Genomic DNA, 25,179 nt, shown 5'->3' with positions numbered 1-25,179 from the left:
GCTTCTTACATGACAATGGGCTCAGCCTATCATCGGCAGAGGTGGGACATCGCTGCAGCTGGTGATAGGCTGAAGGCTCTGTGACATTCCCATCCCCAGGAAGCAGCAAGAACAGCGGAGGGACCATGAGGCCGGGTCCTTAGCAACAGGGGAACGGAGGACGAAGGTAAATTAAAGTTTGTTTTTTAATATTTGCAGCCCGGGCACAGAAATACAAAGTACAGCGCAGCGGCTGATAATTATTTGGCAGGGGGGAGGAAGAGAAGCAGCGCTCGCGGGTGAAATACGGTACGATTAGTCCCCCGATGTGGGGTGCAGCACTGGGCTGATAAACCGGCGGGGGGGGGGGGGGCTGGGTACATTGGGGGGCAATGTATGTTGTTCAATGTACATACCGTAAATAAATGAGCACTACTCTGAAAATAAGCCCTAGTGTGTTTTTTTCGACTAAAATTAATATAAGATCCGGTCTTATTTTCGGAGAAACACGGTATCTGATAAATGCCTTTTTGTCTACCTGGTAGTGTGCTCACTTACCAGGTAGACAGGCAGACATCACTGATGCCTGCTGGGGGGGGGGGGGGGAGGGGGGGGCTACAGCTGTTTCACCCACTTGCCCTGACATCTATTGGGAGTTGTAATGGTGAAACTGGAGGCTGCCTGTCTTGAAAACAAAAACTTTATGGCCATGGCGCTACCCCAAACCGCTCTCAGTCCCCCCCCCCCCCCCCCCCCCCCCCCCCCCCACCCACCCCCCCCCCCCCCCCCCCCCCCCCCCCCCCCGAGCTCTGCCCTCAGTTCCAGCCCCCCCGAACCCTGCTCTCAGTCCCCGCCCCCCCCGAACCCTGCTCTCAGTCTCAGTCATCCCCCGGAACCCCGCTCTCATACCAAAGTGCAGGACAGCAGCAGCGGCGGCGTATATGCCGAGAGGCGGGGCCGTCGCGTGAGGTCAGGGAGCCAATGCGCGCATCCTCTGTTCTCAGTCTCCCTGCCTGTCTGATTGACAGGCAGGGAGCTAGAACAGGCTGACTGAATTAGGACCGATTGCCCGGTCGGCATCGGTCCTAATTCACTAGTGACTGCAGCCGGCCACTAGGAGGGAGACCCCTAGTGGCCGTTTTTTTTAAATGTAAATTACACTATTTTAATGATAAAAAAATAAAATAAATGTGAAAGTATATTAGAGATATGTTGTAGTACATAAGTACTACAACATATTAAAAAAAAAGTTTGGTGACAGTGCCCATTTAAACAGGCAACGAGTGGAGGACAGAGGAGACTACAGTAAGTAACAGGTCTGTGAGAGCCAGAAATCTTGCTTGTTTGTAGGTGACCAAATACTTATTTCCACCATAATTTGCAAATAAATTATTTAAAAATAAGACAATGTGATTTTATGGATTTTTTTCCTCATTCTCTCATAGTTGAGGTATACCTATGATGAAAATTGCAGGCCTCTCATCTTTTTAAGAGGGAGAACTTGCACAATTGGTGTCTGACTGAATACTTTTTTGCCCCACTGTATATGTATAATGGGGGGAAAGGGGGATTGTGAATTACTGCACATTTTTTCTTTTTTACTCCTTTTTCATTGTCCCACTAGAGGACTGGGCTCTGATCTGTAAGCAGTGTATCATGCCTGTTAAGTCACAATGATAGCCATAGCTAAACAAACTTTGCCTCAGAGCCTGATCAGCTGCTGTAACAGGCAGGCCAAAGGCTGCTCTCATGCCTCTGGTTGCCATGGCTACAATCAGCACCATGTGAGGGGTGCCAATCAATGAGGAAGAGAAGGAGGGTGCTCCATCTGTCATCCTGTCAGATGCTGCGGTCACACTGACCACACCATCTAAAGAGTTAACTGGCAGGATCGGAGTGTCAATTTAACAGAATGTCATACATGCACTGTACATGTACAGCATTCTGCATTAATGGGTTAAAACTCAATCATTACATGCTGTGAATTTTACCTGTGGATTTACTTATATGAAATCTGCAGCGTATAAGCAATGTGTGAACAAATCCTTAAGAAGTAAAATGACAGTGTTAAAACTTACCAGGCCCATCAAACGGTACAAAGAAATGTGGAATTTTTTCAGAGGCACCTAAGGGGATGAGATACATGTCTTTCACCTGCCTCATGTTGTTTGCAACTACACCATAACGTTTTCTACTACTGAAATAAGAATACAGCAGCGTGTAAGATATTTGATCTTCTTCTGTCTCTGGAGTAAACCGTATTACACAGGTTTCCTAAAAAATAAAACAATTATTAACGAAGGTTTTGAAGGAAAATGTTTAATTTTCCCAGATCAACAAAACACCATTCTAACTGAAAACAGAGGATATCTTTGTACAGCTCTCTGGTATATATTTATATATCTATATATCACACACACACACACTGTATTTGTGTGTATCTATGTTAATTTCTCCTGCCCAGCAAGAATAGACCGTAAAACAGTGATGTGTATACCCCTTGCTGGGCTGTACGCCAGCTCAGCAAGGAAAGAGTTAAGCAGCGCTGCTGCCAAAAAGTCCTGCTTGTCCTGCCCACAATTCAGGTATTTTGTCTCTGTACAGGCAAAAGCTGTAGGAACAGGAACATATTTTTTCCACCCAAAAATATGCACTTTTTTTAACCAAAGGATATTAAAAAAAAAAAAATACATATAAAGCTTTTATCTTCATTAGAGAAAAAGTTTTTGCAAGGGGTTATCCAGCGCTTTAAAAGCAGAGCTGATTTATAAAAAAAAAAAAAAAAATGCATTACATTTTTCTGCCGGTTGGGTGTGGTTTTGCAGCTCAATTCCACTAAAGTGAATGGAGCCACAATATCACGAATAACCTAGCGACAGTGTGGTGCTGTTTTGGAAGAAATTAGCTGTTATTCTATTGGTGGATAACCCCTTTTGATCCAAAAAACTAAGAATTTCATGGCAAGTATCATCTTAATTGGTATAACAAAAGACAGTCAAAGTTTTTTTTTTTTAGGACAACCTAATAGTTAATTATCTGCTTCTCTTACTTTCAGTCTCCGCAGCTCTCAAATCTTTAACCCCTTAAGGACTCAGCGTTTTTCCATTTTTGCATTTTCATTTTTTCCTCATCACCTTCCAAAAATCATAACGCTTTCAATTTTGCACCTAAAAATCCATTTTATGGCTTATTTTTTGCACCACCAATTCTACTTTGCAGTGACATTAGTCATTTTACCAAAAAATCCACGGCGAAACGGAAAAAAAAATAATTGTGCGACAAAATTGAAGAAAAAATAACTTTTGGGGGCTTCCGTTTCTACGCAGTGCATTTTTCGGTAAAAATAATACCTTATCTTTATTCTGTAGGTCCATACGGTTAAAATGATACCCTACTTACATAGGTTGGATATTGTCGTACTTTGGGAAAAAATCATAACTACATGCAGGAAAATTTATATGTAAAAAATTCTCATCTTCTAACCCCTATAACTTTTTTTTTTCCACGTAGGGGCCGGTATGAGGACTAATTTTTTGCACCGTGTTCTGAAGTTTTTATCGGTACCATTTTTGTATTGATCGGACTTTTTGATCGCTTTTTATTAATTTTTTCATGATACAAAAAGTGACCAAAAATACAGTATTTTGGACTTTGGAAATTTTTTGCGCACACGCCATTGACCGTGCGATTTAATTAATGATATATTTGTATAGTTCGGACATTTTCGCATGCAGCGATACCACATGTTTATTTACACAGTTTTTTTTATGGGAAAAGGGGGGTGATTCAAACTTTTAATAGGGAAGGGGTTAAATGACCTTCGTTAACTTTTTTTTTTGCAGTGTTATAGCTCCCATAGGGACCTATAACACTGCACACACTGATCTCCTATGCTGATCCCTGCAAAGCCATAGCTTTGCAGGGATCAGTCAGATAGGAGGTCGATTGCTCAAGCCTGTAGCTCAGGCTTGGAGCAATCAATCGACGATCGGACGCCGCGAAGAAAGGTAAGGAGACCTCCGCCTGCGTCCCAGCTGATCGGAACATCGCGATTTTATCGCGATGTCCCGATCAGCCCGACTGAGCTGCTGGGAACGGTTTACTTTCGTTTTCAGACGCGGCGATCAACTTTGATCGCCGCATCTGAAGGGTTAATAGCGCGCCGCACTGCGCTCAGTGCCGCGCGCTATTAGCCATGGGTCCCGGCTGTTGTTCGAGGCCGTGGCCCCGCGTTATAAATCGGGAGCAGACTCATGACTTTGCAGTACGTCATGAGTCCTTAAGGGGTTAAGTCCCCGCTTCTGTGCTGTTCTTCCGCCCCTAGCCAAATCACTGGGCTGAGAAGGATGTCATCAGATTAAGCAAAACAGGAGCACAGTGGGGACAGGAAGATCTAAGAATTGTTGAAACACCTTGGTGGAGCTAAGTAAGTCAGATGCACAAGGAGGCAGATAGTTAACTATCTAGAAAACCCCATTACATACACTTAATTATAAGTCTTGAGAAAGGCTTATGTTTTGTTTTCGGCCCCAGCACCTGCCGCTCAGCCTATCGCCGGCCGAGTCAGGACTTCGCTGCGGCCGGTGATTGGCTGAGTGCAGTATGACTCACCAACCACCGGCAACCAGGAAGAGGATCGCGGCGGAGACCGGAGTGGGTTATCGGAGGCACCTGGGAAGCGAAGGAAGGTATGTAGCTCTGTATTTTTTTTTTTTTACTGCCGGCAGTATGGAGGACAATTTTTCTATTCTGGAGTACTCCCTTAATTGGTTTGCAGGTTTATACAAAAAAGCATATAAAATACAGTACAGGCACCATTATGTATGCAGACAGAGACAGATATGCATATTCCACAGACTTGCTAAGCCAGTGTAATACAGCCTGTAAACTGAGCTAGAGAACCCAACAATGAAACAATATAGGGGGACATTTATCATCGTTGCTTTGGTAAGCGAGTTCTGTAGCCATTTTTTCTTGCTTTTGGTTTTGCTTATGTGTGACATATTTATTATACTATGATGGTGGGTTGATAAATATGGCTTACATAAGCAAAAACCAATGAATCACTTTTGAATACCATTTTTTTTGCACACATGAGCAAAAACCAATAAATGACTTCAGAACACAAATTTGGAGCTTTGAAAAAAATGTGTTTTATATATATATATATATATATATATATATATATATATATATATATATATATTACCACTTTTATTCCCCTAAATGTACTAACTCATTTTTTTTCTTCTCATTTTCAGATCCGTGTATCTTGTGGATTACTTTAGATTCAGGGGAGAACAGTGATCAGCATTTTTTTTGGTTTAATGTTAATAAAATGGTTAATGAGGACTTTTAGGAGAGTGTTTTTTGGAATTAATTTTTTTTTAAATGTGTTTTTTTTATTTACTTGACAGGCTTATAGGCGGAAGCTGTATTATAGACAGAGTCCATTACTAAGATGAGGCTTAGCGCTAATCCCCAATTATTACCCTGGTACCCACCGCCACAGGGGTGCCGGGAGGAGCCGGTACCAACAGGCCTGGAACGTCAAATATGGCGCTCCTGGGCCTAGGCGGTAACAGGCTGGCATTATTTAGGCTGGGGAGGGCCAGTAACAATGGTCCCCGCCCAACCTGGTAACATCAGGCTGTTGCAGCTTGGTTGGTATTTGGCTAAAAATAAAAATAGGGGGAATCTTATCTTTGTTTTGCATAAATAATTAATTATTAAGAAGAAAAAAACGCATAGGGTTCCCCATATTTTTATTTTCAGCCAAATACCAACCAAGCAGCAACAGCCTGATGTTACCAGGGTGGGCAAAGACCATTGTTACTGGCTCTCCCCAGCCTAAATAACGCCAGCCTGTTACCGCCTAGGCCCAGGAGCGCCATATTTGACGCTCCGGGCCTGTTGGTACCGGCTCTTACCGGAACCCCTGTGGCGGTGGGTACCAGGGTAATAATTGGGGGTTAGCGCTAGTTGTGTTGGGGGCTAACACTAAGCCCAGGCTTAGTAATGGATTCCGTCTATTAGACAGCTTCCACTACTAAGCCTGTCAAGTAAATTAAAAAAAAACACAACACGTTTAAAAAAAATTTATTCCAAAAAACACTCCCCCACAAGCCCTCGTTAACCATTATATTAACATTAAACAGTTTTTTTTAAACGCTGGTCATCGAAGCAGTCCACCGAATCCGAAGTAGTCCACAGGATACACTGATCTGAAATGAGAAAAAAAGAAAAAGAAAAATAGGCTAATACATTTATTGTCACCCGCCCTCGTATGACTACAACTCCCAGCATATCCTTACTGTAAGGGAATGCTGGGAGTTGTAGTCATGTGGTGTGGGAGATTGTCACCCCCCCCCCCCACAACTCTCCCAGCATGCCCTTACTGTAAGGGCATGCTGGGAGTTGTAGTCGTGCCAGCGAGGGAAGCAGTACGCTCTGCTCCTTGGCTGCAGTGATCAGAGAATCACTGTAATTTCATATTTCCTGCCGGGTCACAAGACATGGGACCCAGCGGGAAATTTGAAATTACACTAAACTCCACGGTGCTATAGTAAGGAGCCCGGGCTGACATAATACTGCAGCCGCCCGGGACTCCCGCAGCTGGGCAGGAGCCATCCCTGCCATCTCTCGGCGTGTACCGCAGTGCTGAGGGATGACAGGGACGGCACCTACACATCTCCCTGCCCGGCTGTGGGAGTCCCGGGCGGCTGCAGAGTTAAGTCAGTGAGGCTAGCCCGGGCTCCTTACCAAGGTGCCGCAGGATATATGAGAAGCCCGTGGGGCTGAAGACTGATGCCTGCCCGGGCTCCTTTTAACATCTAGCGGAGCCACGGAGCTTTTAATCCCTAATGTAATATCAGCAGGAAATATGAAAATTACATCAGCAGGTAATATGAAATTACATTAGGGGAAATAGAAACTCTGCGGCACCGAGGTATGTTAAAAGGAGCCCGGGCTGAAATCACTTTGCAGCCACCCGGGTTCCTCCGATTCTATCCTCGCTACTCTAATATAATGATAGGATGGGGACACTGCATTACATAACCCCCACCCCCCTTGTCTTCCACCCGCGCCGCACATTTTCCGCCCGTTACAATACTACAACTCCCAGCATGCCCTCACTGTATGGGCATGCTGGGAGTTGTAGTCTTGCAACAGGTAGCAGACGGATGGGAGATGTGCGGCGCAGGAGACAAGGGGGACGTCATTATGTTAGGGTAGCAGGGTTAGAATCAGACAGAGCCCGGGCGGCTGCAGAGTGATGTACAGTTGTAATATATTTCCCGCTGGAGCCGTGATGTCGGCTGCCAGCGGGAAATATAAAATTTGCTCTCAAAAGCCGTTTTGTACGCCAGCTCAACGCAGTTTTTGAGGGCTTACGACTTTTTTTGCGCAGTTGCGACTGTCGCAGTTAATAAATACCAGACTACCCGTAGTCCATTTTAACATTTTTACTACGTAGTTACGTTTTGGAAAACTTGCTTTTCTCGCTTTCCAGTCAAAATGTTGTACGAAAAATTGCGTAGTCGCATGTGCGACATTTTTAGTAAAAAAAAATTTACTAAATCGCTTGATAAATGTCTGTCATAGTGCCTGTCTTTAGCAGAACTGGGAAAATCAGTATCATCAGTAAACAACGCATGCACAGTAACATACATAAATAAAATTAACTAATTAAAATAAACAAATAAATAATTAAGGTTAGTTTACTAAAGTGTGTTTAGCTGGTGACAGGTTGGCTTTGACAAATAATTGGAACTACATGTTACCATCTAATTGTTTTAAATACAGTTTATAGTAAAAAAAAAAAAACAAAAAAAAAAAAAACGGTCATACCACCAACTGCATTACCTTTGTTCCAGATGCCCTTATCTTTTCTACATAGTCCCAAACAGTTTGTGGTGAAATCCTTCCACCTACTTGTATGCTTTCTGGAAGGTCCTATAAAGAAAACAGTCATACTATTAGGGATAAAATTATTTTAAAAATATCTCCAATGATGTGTGAATTCCCTCACTCATAGGCCACATGTTGGTTTTCTGCATATTGCAACAGGCTTACTATGTAAGTGATTAGGTGTCATAAAGCAATCTCTGTTCCCTAATATACTAGTAATATACTTTATACTTCCTATTAGAAGAACTGGTCATACATGCCTCATGCCGACTTAGCCATCCAATAGTCTATGTGGAATCTAATTTTTTCTCCACTGGGGAAATTTCTTGAATCATCGTGAATAGTGTTAATATAATTACATTCACAGTTTGCACTTACACACCCCTCTGGTTGATAAATATTGATTCTCGGTCGCTCTTCATTGGGAGGACAGCTATACTGATGGGTATATGCTCTTTCCACTCGGAGGAGCTGACACTAGGGGAAAAAAAAAGTCGTCTCCTCCCTGGCAGGATATACCCGCCCATTAGAAGTGAAGTATTCAGTTTTAGCTAGTGTCAGTAGGAGGCAAGACACAGGTTTGGGAGCTCCCCAGATCTGGTCTTTTAGATTATTTTCTAGTAAGGGCTGTTTAGTAGGTTTTTATCTCCTTTTTGTTTCCCTTTTTTCAGGTGGGGTTTCAGGAGCATGGCACTACCTGTTCTCCCATATGCGACAAAGGGGCACGGAACAAAAGAGTATGGGCCGTCAACCCCTTATAGCCAACGACCAGCGCCTGGAGGTTGTACCTTGGGTCTGGGTCCCCCACTTGCGCCTGCTCGCTTGCTCTCTTAGCCTGGTATGATTCAGTGTGGCCGTAAGCTGGATGAAGTCTTCAGGGTGAGTATAAGAAGATGGAGCCGGGGGTGAGTATGTACTACAACCCCCCTTCCCCCTCTCCCTTTTCTCTTGCTCATTCCAGGGGTCCCCCTTCTTTTCATGTGCCCAGCTCCTCAGCCGCCATTACACGTGGCTGTGCTGGGCCGGACCTCTCATGGCCTCTGGCGCAATTCTGGAGGGGACAGTCCTGTGAAGACTTCCCTTCCCCCTCTTCGGGCCATGCATCTCTACACATGTATTGCGGCCAGGCACAGAGCCCTGGCCACGTTACCTTCCTTCCGGCCGGAGACTCTATGCTGCTGCCCCAGTTTCAGTCTCTGGGGCAGCTGGTCTCCAGACCCGTGCGGCCGTCCACGCCAGTGGGGGAGTTATCTACCCGCTTACTACCTTGTGCGGCCAGGCAGAGTGTTCTGGCCGTGTTCTTTCTAGGCTGACCGGAGACCTATAGCTGCAGGCAGAAGGTCTCCGGTCCCACCTGGCTGACTGCATTCTCAGTGCGGGCACACCAGTCCGCTTACAACTATCTATTGTGGCCAGGTGCAATATCCTGTCCGTGTTCTTACAAGCTGACTGGAGACTTACAGCAGCAGGTCTCCAGTCCCACGTGGCCGACTGCCCTCAGTGCTCCCCATGTGGTCGGGCGCTTCCCCGGTGGGGGAGGAACTGGACAAGTCTTTCACCCAGTTCCCCAACCCCCTTCCTGTAATGGCCGCAGATCGTGTGGCCAACGCCCAGTACATGCAGCCAGGTGCCGCATTTTACCACAAGTCCCCCCGTGCTTCTCGTAGTCTAACGCCGACTCCGGGGGCAGTATTCTTCTAGCGTGCCCTCCCTTCCTGGCGGGCTGTGCTGTCAAAGTTTAAAGAAACATAAAATAAAATTCACCACTGGTCACTTAGACCATTTGGTGGTGTTTGGCCCTCTTGTGGCCATCAATTGTATTGCACCCTGGATTTTTCAATACTTCTTGAGCTCCCCCTTGTGGCAACCAAGCGCTATTACAGCCTTGGCCTGTCACATCTGTTTTTTATCAGTTTAATATCTGCAGGGTCCCTTTTCTAGGGACAGAATCAGGGGCCCGCTTTATTCCTTCAGTCACCCTTTACGGTGGCCTGCCTTAGACTATTTACATTTGAGGTATGCATCTGGCTTATCTATTTTCTACAGGGTTCTCACTCTATCAGGGAACATATGCGCACCGACGTAGCGGGTTACTGCCAGGGATTTCTCGATCCCTTAGAAACTGTGGGGGATATATTCAGTGTCTACCACTGAGTGCCATGTCATGTCAGTCGTGCCCACGGCCGAATTCCAGTCCCTCCCTACCGAGGCAAGACACTAGTCGTGCGCCCTTGCAAGAGTTTTTTTTTTTTTTTTGCCTTCCTGGCAGACGCTAAGGGCACTCTGTCAGGTCTGCCGGTCACCCATCATGGGGGTGTTCTGGCGTGTCATACAATATTATTCCCTCCTCTAGAGGCTGCCGCATACGCGGCTAGGGCTCTGAATCCTCCTGTCTAGTGCGAGGTCTCCGTGGAAGTGTCCCTGCGTGCACATAGATTGGTCCTGATGTTGATATGCCGGACAGCAGTCTCACCTGTAACTCAGCTCTCAACTGCCGCGTCCACGGCTGGTACTCCGGTATCCCACTGCTGATGCAAGGTGTCCGAAGGAGTGACCCGTTGGACACTATGGACCCATACCAGTAAGCCAGACAGTGGTTTGCGTGGTCTCCTTAGCCGCCTGTCACTAATCACTCAGCTGATGTATCTGAGGCTGGAGTTCCAATACCCCACTGCTGTGGAGGTGTACGTACACGTGTCCCAGAGTGTCCTATGGACTCTAGACGGAATACAGGGATGCATTACGCAGCTCCTCAGCCTCCCCCGATCTCCCAAGGTGGCGGGGATACTATCTAGGGCTCCCACATGCGGCAGTGGGGCACAGTGATCGCCTATATGGCTTTCCCCTTTTATCCAGCGCCTGGAAGTGTACTTGTTCAGCCAGACTGTTGTCTGAAGTGGTCTCCATCATTGTTGGTCTCCCATTTCTGGGCTGCCGCGGGCTTGGTCAGATCTCCCGTACCTCACTGCTGGTATAAGGACTCGGGTTGAGGGTCCCTGCCGGTACTCGGGACTGATGACAGTGTTCTGCTGTGTCTCCTACACCGCCAGGTCGCTCATTAGTTCGATCATACTCCAATACCCCACTTTCTGTAAGTTCTGAGTGAGTCTCACCAACTTGCTCCATAGGCCCTATGCAATAGACCACATACTGGTTCGTGGGGTTCTCTCCTTTACCAGGTTCCTCCCTACATGCCTGCCGCTTTCTAGGCTGAAGGCTGGTAACCCACTTTCGGTGTGTGATTCTGTCTACTGCAACCGGTGTGGCCATGGTCCCAATGCCAGATAGCCAGACGGTGTCTGCATGGTTTTCTACTACGCCAGGTTACCTTCCCTATTCTTGCCGCACCCGCAGTTAAATTCCAGTGACTCATTTTCCAGGTGAAGTTCCAAAGAGTGTCTTAGGGTTTCATTGGATCTTTTATACTTGCCGGTCAGACTGTGTCTGCATTTTCCTGCTCCACATAGATCCTTCATCCCTGCGTCCTGGTGTGTGGCACCATTTAGAGCTTGGGTGTGGGCATTTCCTGCATGTTCCATGGACTTTCGCAGAAAGAGCAGCACTCTGTTCCCCTTTCTAAGGGGCAACGTTGGTCTGCTAGGGGCATGGTTGTGACCATGCTGCCGGACTTTTGAATATCTGCGGTTTATTTCACGTCTGCAGTCTTGGTACCCCTCTACTATTGTGCGATAACCATGTCTGTGTCCCTACATACGCTAGGCCACTCTGCACGTGTAGAGTCCACTTTCCCTTTTTTCTGTGGTGGGTGCCTTGGGTCTTCCTGTGATCTTGTTTCCACAGGTTTAGGTTCTGGTCCAGGGTTACACCACGTTGAGGTGTTCCCCTCAACGCTTTGGGTGTGTGTGCTTCTTACTTCCATTCATAGTCAGGACTCAAATTAGCTCCTCTTATCCTTGGTAAGTTGTTGCAGGGTTCTGGGGACTACGTCCACCCAGTACTTTGCACCCTTACTTTGAGGTGGCATTTCACTGCTCCTATATTGCCTGGCACACTTTGATCATCCTCCTTCCACAGGGGGTACGGGGATCAGGGAGCTTGGCTTTGTCTGTGTTTCATAGGGACCAACCCTTGTTTTTCCCCTCCTCTATATAGGAGGGGTACCTGGCTGGGCCCTTGTTTTATGCTGAAAGCAATCAGCTGAGCTACGCACTTTTGCAGCCTGACTCGCTTTCCGTTTCTTGGCTATCTACTACTGCTCATACAGACTTGGCGCTCTCTTCTGCTGGAGGAGTTTATGCACTCATGTATGGCCCAGCGACAGGTCTAGCACCATCTGTTGTTTCCACCTTCCTTGTTGGTGTCAGGTGCGCTACATTGACACTACAGTGTTCTGGAGTAATTTTCCCCTTGTTTCCTCCTCCGTTCCTGCCCTGACAGGATGTTGCTTCAGTCTGATCAGACCACTGGGGTCTATGTCTGGTTAGTCTCCTTGTCTTGGACACTATCCTAGTATGCTGTGGCATGTCTTATTTTCTAGGTCAGCCCATCTGGTTCTTTGGGCCGTAGTGATGGTTGTGATCTTGGGAAGGTTAGCTCTCCTGCCCCGACTTCTCTGCGGTCCTGCTTGTGGGGAGGTCTTTCTGTACCATACTTCTTGTCTAGACATAGAAGTTTGTCACCTGGAGCGTTTCGCTGACGTTGGGTTTACTTACTCTACAGGTGTACGTCTTCCAGGCAACTCGGGAACCTCCGTTTCCCATGTCGGCTGCTCCAGTGTTCCGGGATGCTCCTTTTGGCCGTTTATTTTTACATGTACGTCTTCCAAGTGATCCGGGTACCTCCAGTTCCCATGTCGGATGCTCCGGTGTTCCGGGATTCCCCTTTTCAGGGCATTCCGCTCCCTTTTTGGCCTTATTCCTTCCATCCACTCCTTCATGTGTCAATGTACTCCCGGGGTGGTGGGCATTCCGTTCATCTGGATTACTCTACTTGAGCTTATTTCAGCTCCCAGGTGCTCGCGGCGGGCCACTGGGATGGAGGTTTCTGGTCTGCAGCGGTTCTGGTCATCGATTTTCGGCAACCAGCCTCTCCACAGCCAGTCTCCATCCTTCTTTCTTTTTTCCAGAGTTTTTCTGGTCTACTCCTTAGATACTAGCCTTCTGCTCAGGAATACGCGGCTCTCCCTGGTGTTTTTTTATGCCATGTTCTCTTGACTTGGTAGACTTGGGATGGGGTTCTCTTGTTTCAGCCCTTTCCATTTTTGTTTTCCAGCCGGGTTAGCCCTCTGTCTGGTTCTGTGTTCCTTAAGGGTTGATGCCTACCTCCTCACGGGATGGTTCCGGCCCTTCTGGCTTCCTAGTCGACCTTTTTTTGTCTCTCTTTATGGACCGTGGCTTTGGAGTCTCTACATAGGACGGTGTCTTCCCTGGCATCCTAGTCCTTCTCCCTGGACGGTGGTTCTTCCAGGAGCACAGTTAGTGGGCCTCAGTTGTCTCTGCCCTGGATCTCGTCCACAGGCCTTACGGTCGAGTGGGTCCGGTCTCTGGACTGATTCCCCTTTTGCTGTTGGTTGTTTGGGACTGCTTGGGACTGCTTTGGTACATCCCATCAGTATAGGTGTCCCCCAATGAAGAGCGACCGAGAAAAGGAGATTTTTATGTACTCACCGTAAAATCTCTCTCTCTCTTAGCCTTCATTGGGGAAAACCTATACTGATGGGTATATGCTCTTGCCACTAGGAAAAAAAAGGCTGCTCCCTGGCAGGATATACCCGCCCACTGGAAGTGAGTTAATCAATTTTGTCACCAAACAGTAGGAGAAGCCAACAAAGAACTATGTCCGAAGGACCCCAGAAAGGAATCCCAGATAAAAAAACAGAAAAGAAAATCCGGACAAAGAATGAAGAAATGGGTGGGTGCTGTGTCCCCCAATCCCTAGCCTGATATGAATAGATTGGATTAAAGATAACTTTAAATGTAATACGTGTATTCATAGGGATCTATACCCCTAAACAAATCCTAGGTGAATTAATTATTGACACACTATCTATTAGTAATATTTTCACCTGGGTTTTAGTACGTTGAGCAACTGTAAACTCAAGCTATTATCTTAAATTCTACCAGAAGTAGTGTATGTGTGTGAATTGTAGACATTAATCTCAATAGCACGGATGTACATTGGAACTTTTCATTTGGGGACTAGTACTCAATCAATTATAATATCATATCAGTGTTATTCTGGCCAGCATAGTAGCACAGTGAAAGAGTGTGGAACTCTATCGTTCTACTACTCCTTCATGGATTTTGCTGGTTTGGAAGCTTTTGCTATGATCCAATCAGGTTAGCCTAGCACGGTACACAGGAGCTGTAATTTACATCCTTTTTTTCTCAATATTCACTAGCGTTATTTTTAACATAAAGCTTAATAAAAAAAAAAAATATTATGTGCAGGGTTTTCAAACCCCTTAAGGACCAGGCCCATTTTGGCCTTAAGACCAGGCCAATTTTATTTTTGCATTTTTGGTCTTCTAAAAATCATAACTCTTATATTTCCATCCACAGACTCACATTAGGGCTCGTTTTTGCATCTCCAATTCTACTTTGTAATGCCATCAACTTATTTTACCATAAAATGTACGGCGCAAGCCAAAAAATATTTATGTGGGAAGATTGAAAAGAAAACGTTGAAAAGTTTTGTCGTCACGTTGTACACTTTACGGTAAAAATTACATGTTTTCTTTATTCTGTAGGTCAACACGATTAAAATGATACCCATGTTATATGCCTTTTTATAATTGTACGGCTTTAAAACAAATCTCAAACTATTATAACAAAATTAGTATGTTTGAAATTGCCCAATTTTGACCACCTATAACATTAAAATTTTTCCATATACCAGGCGGTAGGAGCATAATTTTTTTGCGCCATGATCTGTAGTTTTTATTGGTACCACTTTTGCTTATGTTTTACTTTTTATAAATTTTATATGAATTTTTTTTGGAATAAAATGTGACAAAAAAGCAGTAATTTTGGTCTTTTTTTTTTACGTTTACACAGTTCACTGTACGGGATAATTAACAATATATTCTAATAGTTCAGACTTTTACGCACGCGGCACTACCAAAGATGATTACTTATTTTACGCTTTTTGGGGTAAAATGGGAAAAACTAATTATTTACATTTTTATTGGGGGAGGGGATTTTTCAAATTTTTTTAAACATTTAACCCCTTAAGGACTCAGTTTTTCAGTTTTTGCACTTTTGTTTTTCCACCGTGCCTTTTAAAAATCATAACCCTATCAATTTTGCACCTAAAATTCCATATTATGCCTCATTTTTTTGCGCCACCAATTCTACTTTGCAGTGACATTAGTCATTGTAACAAAAAATCCACGGCAAAACAAGAAAAAAAAAATTAATTGTGCGACAAAATTGAAGAAAAATTAAATTTTTTAACTTTTGGGGGCTTCCGTTTCTACGCAGTGCATTTTTCAGTAAAAAATAACACGCTTTCTATTTTCTGTAGGTCCATACAATTAAAATTATACCCTACTTATGTAGGTTTGATTTTGTCTTACTTCTGGAAAAAATTTTCATGCATGTAGTGCTTAACTACATGAACGAAAATTAATATGTTTAACCCCTTAAAGACCAAGCCCATTTTCACCTTAACCCCTTAAGGACGCAGGGTTTTTCAGTTTTTTCATTTTCGTTTTTTCCTCCTTACCCTTTAAAAATCATAACCCTTTCAATTTTCCACCTAAAAAAACATATTATGGCTTATTTTTTGCGTCAACAATTCTACTTTGCAATGACAGTCATTTTACCCAAAAATCCACGGCGAAATGGAAAAAAAATCATTGTGCGACAAAATCGAAGAAAAAAGGAGATTTTTTTTATGCTTACCGTAAAATCTCTTTCTCGAAGGATCCATTGGGGGGGACACAGACCACGGGTGTATGCTGCTGTCACTAGGAGGTTTGACACTATGGCAACAAAAAAAAAAAGTTGGCTCCTCCCAGCAGGATATACCCGCCTCCAGGCCCTGAGCTAATCAGTTTTAGTTCCAGAGCAATAGGAGAGGACTGACAGGTCAAAGAAAAACACGAACTGTCCGAGAACCAAAAGAATAAGTATAACTGAACACACCCTCGGACAGAGAACCAAAGAGGGACCCAAAAAACGGCGGGAGCTGTGTCCCCAATGGATCCTTCGAGAAAGAGATTTTACGGTAAGCATAAAAAAATCTCCTTTTCTCTATCGGCTCCATTGGTGAAAAACAGACCATGGGATGTACCAAAGCAAAATCAGTCAGGCAGATGGCTGTTCCACTGCCGCCTGTAGCACTTTACGGCCCAGACTAGCATCAGCCGATGCGAAGGTATGAATCCGGTAGAGCCTCGAGAAAGTGTGCAAAGATGACCAGGTAGCCGCTTTGCAAATCTGCGAGGCCGAGGCTTTGTTCTGGAGAGCCCAGGATGCACCAACAGAACGGGTAGAATGAGCCAAAACCCTGAAGGGAGGGATCTTCCCCCTACAGCAATAGGCTTCCGAAATGGCAGACCGGATCCACCGAGAAATGGTGGCCTTGGAAGCAGGATGTCCCTTACGACGATCTTCCGTAAGGACGAAAAAGGAATCGCACTGACGAAAGGAAGAGGTGATAGAAAGGTAGGACCTAACAGCCCAAACAACATCCAGTTTGTGGAGTAAACGCTCCCTGGGATGAGAAGGAGCGGGACAAAAGGACGGAAGGACAATGTCCTCATTGAGATGAAAGGCCGAAACGACCTTAGGCAAAAAGGAAGGATCTGGCCGGAAGACAACCTTGTCCTGGTGAATCACCAGAAACGGAGAACGGCAGGAGAGCGCTGCCAATTCAGACATTCTCCAAATGGAGATGATAGCAACAAGAAACGCCACTTTCCAAGAAAGGACATGCAGGGACACCACCCTAAGGGGTTCAAAGCGGGCACCTTGTAGGACACCCAGAACCAGGTTTAAGTCCCAAGGGGGAGAAGGTGACCGATAAGGAGGGGCAGCATGCACGACTCCTTGAAGGAAGGTCCGGACATGAGAATTAGAAGCCAGAGGATGCTGAAAAAGAATAGAAAGGGCCGAAACCTGACCCTTAAGGGAACTGAGAGATAACCCCTGTTCCAATCCCGACTGCAAGAAGGAGAGAAGACGGGGAACGGAAAAAGTAATAGGAGACAAAACCTGAGCTTCACACCAACGAAAATAAGACCGCCAGGTATGGTGGTAAATTTTCGCCGAGGAGGGCTTGCGAGCCCTGAGCATGGTGCGAATGACTTGGGAAGAGAAACCGTGGGCTCTCAAAACCGCGGTCTCAACCGCCACGCCGTCAAATGCAGCGACTGTAAATTGTGGTGGCAAAGAGGACCCAAAGACAGCAGGTCTGGACAAAGTGGTAGGCGCAACGGAGCGTCGTCCAGGAGCCTGACGACGTCGGCGTACCACATCCTTTGGGGCCAATCTGGAGCTACCAGTATGGCGGGAACGCCTTCCGCTTTGAGTTTCCTCAGAACCCTGGGAAGGAGCAGAAGGGGAGGGAATAGATAGGGCAGGGCAAACCCCGCCCAAGGAATCACTAGGGCATCCACGGCTAGAGCCAAGGGGTCCCGGGACTTTGACACAAATGGAAGAATCTTCTGATTGTGCCGAGACGCGAAGAAGTCCACGTCTGGAATGCCCCAGAGGTCGCAGACCTGCATGAAGACCTCCGGATGTAGAGACAACTCGCCGGGGTCGGCTGAGGACCTGCTGAAGAAGTCCGCTTCCCAGTTGAGCACACCCGGAATGTGAATTGCTGAAATGGCCGGAACCTTGTGTTCCGCCCAGAGGAGAATCTTTGTCACCTCGGCCATGGCTGCTGAGATGCGAGTGCCACCCTGCTGACTGATGTAAGCTCCGGCCGTGGCGTTGTCCGACTGGATGCGGACAGGGCGGGTCTGAAGCAGGGACTCCCAATGAAGAAGACAAAGAAGTATTGCCCTCAGTTCCAAGATGTTTATCGGAAGAAGGGCTTCTCGGGGAGACCAGAGGCCTTGAACTGTCCAGTCCCTGAACACACCACCCCAGCCCGACAGACTGGCATCTGTTGTCACCACCTGCCAGTGGAGGGGAAGAAATGAAGAAGAAAGCGGAGCCACCAGAGCAGAGACTGCCGGATCCGATGAGGGAGAGCAATCTTGCGATCGAGAGACAGAGAAGATCTGTCCCATTGAGAGAGAATCGCCAGTTGAAGGGGACGGTAATGAAACTGGGCAAAGGGTACGGCCTCCGTGGCCGCCACCATCCGACCCAAGACTTCCATGCAAATGCGGATGGAAACTGGGACCTGGGCCCGAAGGGAGCGGACTCCTGACAGGAGAGTCAGACGTTTGTCCGGCGGAAGGCAAATCCGGGCAGAGGCCATGTTGAATTGAAGTCCCAAGAAGATCAGAGATTGGGTGGGAGAGAGGCCAGGCTTTGTCCCGGTTGACCATCCACAAAAAGCGATTCAAGGTCTGGAGAGTGAGATCCACATTTTCCAGAGTCTGGACACTGGTGGGAGCCTTGATGAGAAGGTCGTCCACGAAGGGATCACTGAGACCCATCTCGACCGCAACAGGGCTATAACTTTGGTAAAGACCCGAGGAGCAGTGGCCAGACCAAAGGGGAGGGCTACGAATTGAAAGTGCCCCTCCGGAACCGCAAAGCGGAGGTACAGCTGATGGCCAGGAAATATTGGAACATGGAGGTGGGCATCCTTGATGTCCACCGAAGAAAGAAACTCCCCTTGTTCCATGGACGCCACTACTGAACGGAGAGATTACATTCGGAAGTGGCGGATGAGAAGATGACGGTTGAGGCACTTGAGATCCAAGATTGGGCGCACAGAACCGCCCTTCTTGGGGACCACAAAAAGATTGAAATAGAAACCCCGAAAACATTCCCTGGGAGGAACGGGGACAATGACTCCTTGGAGAAGCAGGGACCGGAGGGCCTCCCGAAACTGCTTCACAGGAGAAGGAGACCGGGGGCCCGGGACTGAAAAAAAAAATCGATCCCTCGGAAGGGAGGCAAATTCGATGCAGTATCCGCTGGACACCACGATGTCTCGAAAAAGTAAGAGACTGCCTCCCACCCGAGAAAAATCTGCGGGTGGGGGGCTTCACTTCATGCGGAAGTGGGTTTGCGGTTGCCCGATATGGCTGCAAAACGGCCGGAACAGTCGCCTCAGAGATAATCTTGTCAAGACTCTTGCCAAAAAGACGGGTACCAGTAAAAGGAAGCTCGGTGAGATACCTTTTGGAGGCGGCATCCACATCACACGCGACATGGAACGACATGGAACAGCGGAGGGCCGCCAGGTGACCAACAGCAAAGGCAGCACAACGGGCTGACTGCATAGAAGCTGTACACAGAAAGCCCCCAGCTTTAGAGCATTGGAGAACCAAAGCAGACAGATCCTTTGGGGAGGATCCCGCCAGGATACCCTGACGGAGTTGTGAGCACCAAACCGTAAGGGCCTTGGACACCCAGGCAGAGGCGAAGGTGGGAAGCAGGGAAGAGCCTGCTGCTTCAGAGGCAAACTTCACTTAGGACTCCACCTTCTTGTCTGTCGGATCCTTGAAGAGAGCCACGTCTGCTAGAGGCAGTGTAGTAGCCTTAGAGAGGCGGGAACCTGATGGATCCACCGAGGGAGGGGAAACCACCTTTGAGACAAGGTCCTTGGCGAATGGATAACGCACTTGAACCTTCTTCATTCCCGGGAACCTCTTGTCAGGATGTCTCCATGCAGATTCTAGAAGGGTGTCAAATTCAGCGTGAGAGCTGAACATTTGAGGTGCTGGTTTAGCACGATGAAAGGATACTTCAGGAGTCACGTCCAAAGATCCTGGGTCCTCTAAGTGAAAGGTGTCTCTTATGGCCGCAACCAACGAGTTCACCGTTTCAACTGTATCCGAGCGGTCCTCTGAGTCAGATGCCGATTCGGAAGCCTCATCTGCCAGTTCACCGGGAGAATGTGAATGAGTGGAGGCAGCCCTGGAGGAAGGGCGACCCTGATTGTGTACGCGGCTCTGGCGAGGCAGAGCGGCGACTCCGCGAACGTCCTCTGGAGGAGCAACGTTTGTGACCAGATGACACGGGGGGCGGGACCCACGAGGGGTGCACCCTCGTCTACCTGAAGACTCAATGGAAGAGTCAGAAGAAGCAACCCTAGTACGCTTGTGAGAGCGTGAAGCATGTGGAGAAGAGGAGTGGGACCTGGCGTAGGGCAAACCTCTTCAAGGCAGACACCACGTCACAGGAGGCCTCAGCCACCGAACGGGAGACTTGAGTCAAGTCAGCCATTTACTGGGATAGGGAAGAAACCCAGGCTGGAGGGGCGGCCGAATCCACCGGGACTGAAAGAGCATCCAGGGGTGCCAGGGGGTCTGGGGGAGCAGTGGAGCAGGCAGAGCAAGCGGGTTCAGCAGAACCAGGCATTTTGGAATTACAGCTATTACAGACAATATGATAAACTAACGCTCCAGTTGTCTGTTTAGAGGGAGGAAGAGATCTGGGTACGGACATAATGAAAAACAGAACTCTCTCACAAGAGTCTGTGTCCCCAGGGCAGCTGCTGTGAGGAAAACTCTGCTCTAGTGTAGATAGAGAAGGGAGAAAAAAACAGCAAATAGCCAGAGAGGGGCGTGCCAGGAGCAGGGGCACTGATGATTGGCCCCTGCCACCTACAATCGCACGCATAGCGCTGATTGGAGGACAATTCGCGCCTCTTGTGAGCTCCGGCAGCCCTGGGTGGGCGGAGCTAAAGCGCCCTGGCCGCCGAAGTGCCGAGAAGAAATACAGCAATAGCTCCCGCTCCTTGCCCCGAGCACACGTCGTTCGCATATGCGCTCGAGGAGAAGTGAGCGGGCGAGACTCATATTCACCGGCAGCAGTATGCTGCCGAAAGTGAAAAAGTCGGCGCTTCGTGCGCCCGCATAGTATAAACGCCGTGGCTGTCAGCCGCATAAGTAAAAACCCACACACACAAGCTTGAGAGCATGTGAATAAACTGAGCCCCTTTATCCAAAAATGACACTGCTCGCCCCAGAAATAAAGATATAGGTAAAGCTCCTTGTCCAGGCCAGCCCCATTAGACGGTGAAAGGTGGGCCAAAAACTGAGGGTCTCCAGAGGCTGCAAGTCTGCACCTAAGGGAGAAAGGGAAATATACTCACCTCAGTCAGAAGTACTTACCTAATGGAGTCTTCTGTGAGGTCTTCAGTCAGCTTTCTGTCACCTGCATCACACCGAGCTACAATGTGCGAGCGAGGCGAGCAGGGAATAGGGGGACCCGGACCCATGAGGTACAACCCCAGACGCTGACCGTTGGCAAGAGGGGGTTAACAGCACATATATGCAATGCCTGTGCCCCCTCAATTGCAATGGTGCAATGGGGAAACAGTGAGCCGCAGTTCCTGAGTCCCCACCTGAAAACAGGAAAGAACACATCCCTAACTAGAATAATAAAATAGAATTCCAGACCATGTCCACCTCCTTAAGACACTAAGCTAAACCTGATTAGCTCAGGGCCTGGAGGCGAGTATATCCTGCAGGGAGGAGCCGACTTTTTTTTTTTTTGTTGCCATAGTGTCAAACCTCCTAGTGACAGCAGCATACACCCATGGTCTGTGTCCCCCAATGGAGCCGATAGAGAAAACGCCATTTTGTAACTTTTGGGGGCTTTGGTTTCTAAGCAGTGCATATTTTGGTAAAAATGACACGTTATTATTCTGTAGGTCCATATGGTTAAAATGGTACCCTACTTACCGTATTTATCGGCGTATAACACGCACTTTTTAGGCTAACATTTTTAGGCTAAAGTCTACCTGCGTGCTATACGCTGATAAGCTGCTGCAGATCAAGGATTTAAAGCGGGCGCTTTAAAATCAATGAACTGCAGCGGCTTTGCAGGTGCAGAGACAGCCAGCGCTGCCTGCTTCTCTGCCCCTGCCTGCCCTGGGGTCTAGAGCCCCTGCTGCCGGCCCTTCTCTCCCCCTGGCTATCGGCGCTGCTGCCCGTTCTCTCCCCCTGACTATCGGTGCCGGGCGCCGATAGCCAGGGGGAGAGAAGCGGCGCAGGCAATGGGGGCAGCGGCGCCGACAGACAGGGGGAGAGGAGGGGCAGCGGCACCCATTGCCGGCGCCGCTGCCCCGTTGCCTCCCCCCATCCGCGGTTGCATAATTACCTGTTACCGGGGTCGGGTCCGCGCTGCTTTAGGCCTCTGGTGTGTGTCCCCTGCGTCGTTGCTATGCGCCGTGCTATGAGGCCTGAAGCAGCGCGGACCCGACCCCGGCAACAGGCAATTATGCAACCGGGGATGGGGGGAGGCAACGGGACAGTGGCGCGGCAATGGGTGCCGCTGCCCCTTCTCTCCCCCTGGCTGTCGGCGCCGCTGCCCCATTGCCGGCGCCGCTTCTCTCTCCCTGGCTAATCGGCGCCGGCAATGGGGCGCCGGGCACCGATAGTCAGGGGGAGAGAATGGGCAAGTGGCGCAGATAGCCAGCGGGAGAGAAGCGGCGGGCAGCAGGGCTTTAGACCCCAGGAAAGGCAGGGGAGAGAAGTGGGCAGTGACAGCCTCTCTCCCCCTGCCTTTCCTGGGGGTGTATCGGGGTACACACGCGCACACACACGCACCCCTCATTTTACCATGGATATTTGGGTAAAAAACTTTTTTTACCCAAATATCCTTGGTAAAACGAGGGTGCGTGTTATAGGCCGGTGCGTGGTATACCCCGATAAATACGGTATATAGGTTTTTTATTTTTCCATGTACATGGCGGTATGAGGGGCTCAATTTTTGCACCGTGATCTGAGGTTTTTATCGGTACCATATTTGTTTTGATCGGAATTTTGATCACTTTTATTCATTTATTAATGGTATAAAAAGTGACCAAAAATATGCTTTTTTGGACTTTGGAATTTTTTTTTACGTATACGCCATTGACCGTGAGATTTAATTAACGTTATATTTTTATAGTTCGGACATTTACGCACGCGGCGAACCACATGTTTATTTTTATTTACACGGTTTTATTTTTTTAATGGGAAAAGGGGGGTGATTCAAACTTTTATTAGGGAAGGGGGTTAAATGATCTTTATTAACCTCCTGAGCGGTAATCCCGAGTGTGACTCGGGTTAATTTTCCCAGCCAGGATCGGTAACCCCGAGTCACGCTCGGGGTAGAATTGCAGAGTTCCCGGCCGGGCTGCACGATATATCGCAAAAGCAATGCGATATAGCGATGCGGCCCCCCCGGGAAAACCATGCGATTATCTGCTCTGGTCGGCTCCCGTTGCCAATCACAGGTCGCAGTGGTGTAAAGCCTGTGATTGGCTGAAGGGGGAAAGGGGCTTGTTCTGCAGCAAATACACTAGTGTTTGAAATCTGCCGGCAAACGTAGTGTATTTTCTGCAGGAAAAGGACAAGGTGACAAGAGGGGGGAAGAATGTGACAAAGGGGGGAATGTGACAAGGGGGGGAATGTAACGGGGGGGGGGGGGGAATGTGACAAGGGGGGGAATGTGTCAGTGGGGGGGAATGTGACAGGGGGGGATGTGACGGGGGAATGTGACAAGGGGGGGAAATGTCACAGGGGGGGGAATGTGACAAGGGGGGGAATGTGACAGGGGGAAGAATGTGACAAGGGGGGGAGGATGTGACAAGGGGGGGGGAATGTGACAAGGGGGGGGGAATGTGACAAGGGGGGGAATGTGACAGGGGGAAGAATGTGACAAGGGGGGGGGAGGATGTGACAAAGGGGGGGGAATGTGACAAGGGGGGGAATGTGACAAGGGGGGGGGAATGTGACAAGGGGGGGGGAATGTGACAAGGGGGGGGAATGTGACAAGGGGGGGGAATGTGACAAGGGGGGGGAATGTGACAAGGGGGGGGAATGTGACAAGGGGGGGGGAATGTGACAAGGGGGGGGAATGTGACAAGGGGGGGGGAATGTGACAAGGGGGGGGAATGTGACAAGGGGGGGGAATGTGACAAGGGGGGGGAATGTGACAAGGGGGGGGGAATGTGACAAGGGGGGGGGAATGTGACAAGGGGGGGGGAATGTGACAGGGGGGAATGTGACAGGGGGGAATGTGACAGGGGGGGACGGATGTGACAGGGGGAATGTGACAGGGGGGAATGTGACAGGGGGGGAATGTGACAGGGGGGAATGTGACAGGGGGGGAATGTGACAGGGGGGGGAATGTGACTGGGGGGGACTGTGACTGGGGGGGAATGTGACAAGGGGGGGAATGTGACAAGGGGGGGATGTGACAAGGGGGGGAATGTGACAAGGGGGGGAATGTGACAAGGGGGGGATGTGACAAGGGGGGGATGTGACAAGGGGGGGGATGTGACAAGGGGGGGATGTGACAAGGGGGGGATGTGACAAGGGGGGGATGTGACAAGGGGGGGATGTGACGGGGAGGAGGGGAATGTGACATGAAGGGGGGATGTGACAGGGGGGAGGGGAATGTGACATGAAGGGGGGATGTGACGGGGGGAGGGGAATGTGACATGAAGGGGGATGTGACAAGGGGGGGATGTGACAGGGGGAGGGGAATGTAACATGAAGGGGGGAATGTGACAAGGGGGGGGGAAGAATGTGACAAGGAGGGGGGAGAATGTGACGGGGGATGTGACAAGGGAGAGGGGAATGTGACGGGGGAGATGTGAAATGGGCGGAGGGAGATGTGAAATTCAGTTAAAAAAAATTGTACTGCTTTTGGTACACATTTCCAGACAGAATCATACCGCCAGGGAGGTTAACACTTTTTTTTTGCAATGTTATAGCTCCCATAGGGACCTATAACACTGCACACACTGATCTTTTACAGATCACTGGCATGTATTAACACGTCTGTGATCAGTGTTATCAGTGCTTGACTGCTCCTGCCTGGATCTCAGGCACGGAGCATTCATTCACCCATCGGGACACCGAGGAGGCAGGTAAGGTCCCCCCCCCGGTGTCCTGTAAGCTGTTCGGGACACCGCAATTTCACCGGGGCGGTCCCGAACAGCCCGAACTGAGCAGCCGAGATAGTTTCACTTTCGCTTCAAACGCGGCAGTCAGTTTTGATCGCTGCGTCTGAAGGGTTAATACAGGGCATCACCGCGATTGGTGATGTCCTGTATTAGCCGCGGGTCCCGGCCGTTGATGGCTGCGATTTGACGCGGGGTCACTGTGCTGGGAGATGTAGTTGTGCAACATCTGGAGGTACACAACTACAACTCCCAGCATGCCAAGACAGCCGTTTTCTGTTCGTGCATGCTGGG

The 25,179-nt window shown here is 48.5% G+C and overlaps 1 protein-coding gene across 4 annotated transcripts in view; it reads right to left on the bottom strand.

Annotated features, from left to right (window-relative positions):
• Positions 1–25,179, bottom strand: part of PHF3 (PHD finger protein 3) — a 147,246-nt gene that overhangs the window by 13,364 nt on the left and 108,703 nt on the right. For all 4 annotated transcript variants that reach the window (XM_056565808.1, XM_056565807.1, XM_056565809.1 and 1 more), the window contains exons 14-15: positions 7,846–7,935; positions 2,058–2,253 (exon numbers count right to left, since the gene is read on the bottom strand). In XM_056565808.1, coding sequence (XP_056421783.1) covers positions 2,058–2,253; positions 7,846–7,935 — 286 coding nt within the window. The remainder of the gene's footprint in view (positions 1–2,057; positions 2,254–7,845; positions 7,936–25,179) is intronic.

Source organism: Hyla sarda, chromosome 3 (genome assembly GCF_029499605.1).
Source record: "Hyla sarda isolate aHylSar1 chromosome 3, aHylSar1.hap1, whole genome shotgun sequence".
Taxonomy (NCBI): domain Eukaryota; kingdom Metazoa; phylum Chordata; class Amphibia; order Anura; family Hylidae; genus Hyla; species Hyla sarda.
The sequence above is the reverse complement of the archived record's forward strand: the minus strand, read 5'-3'. Positions and strand labels throughout refer to the sequence as shown.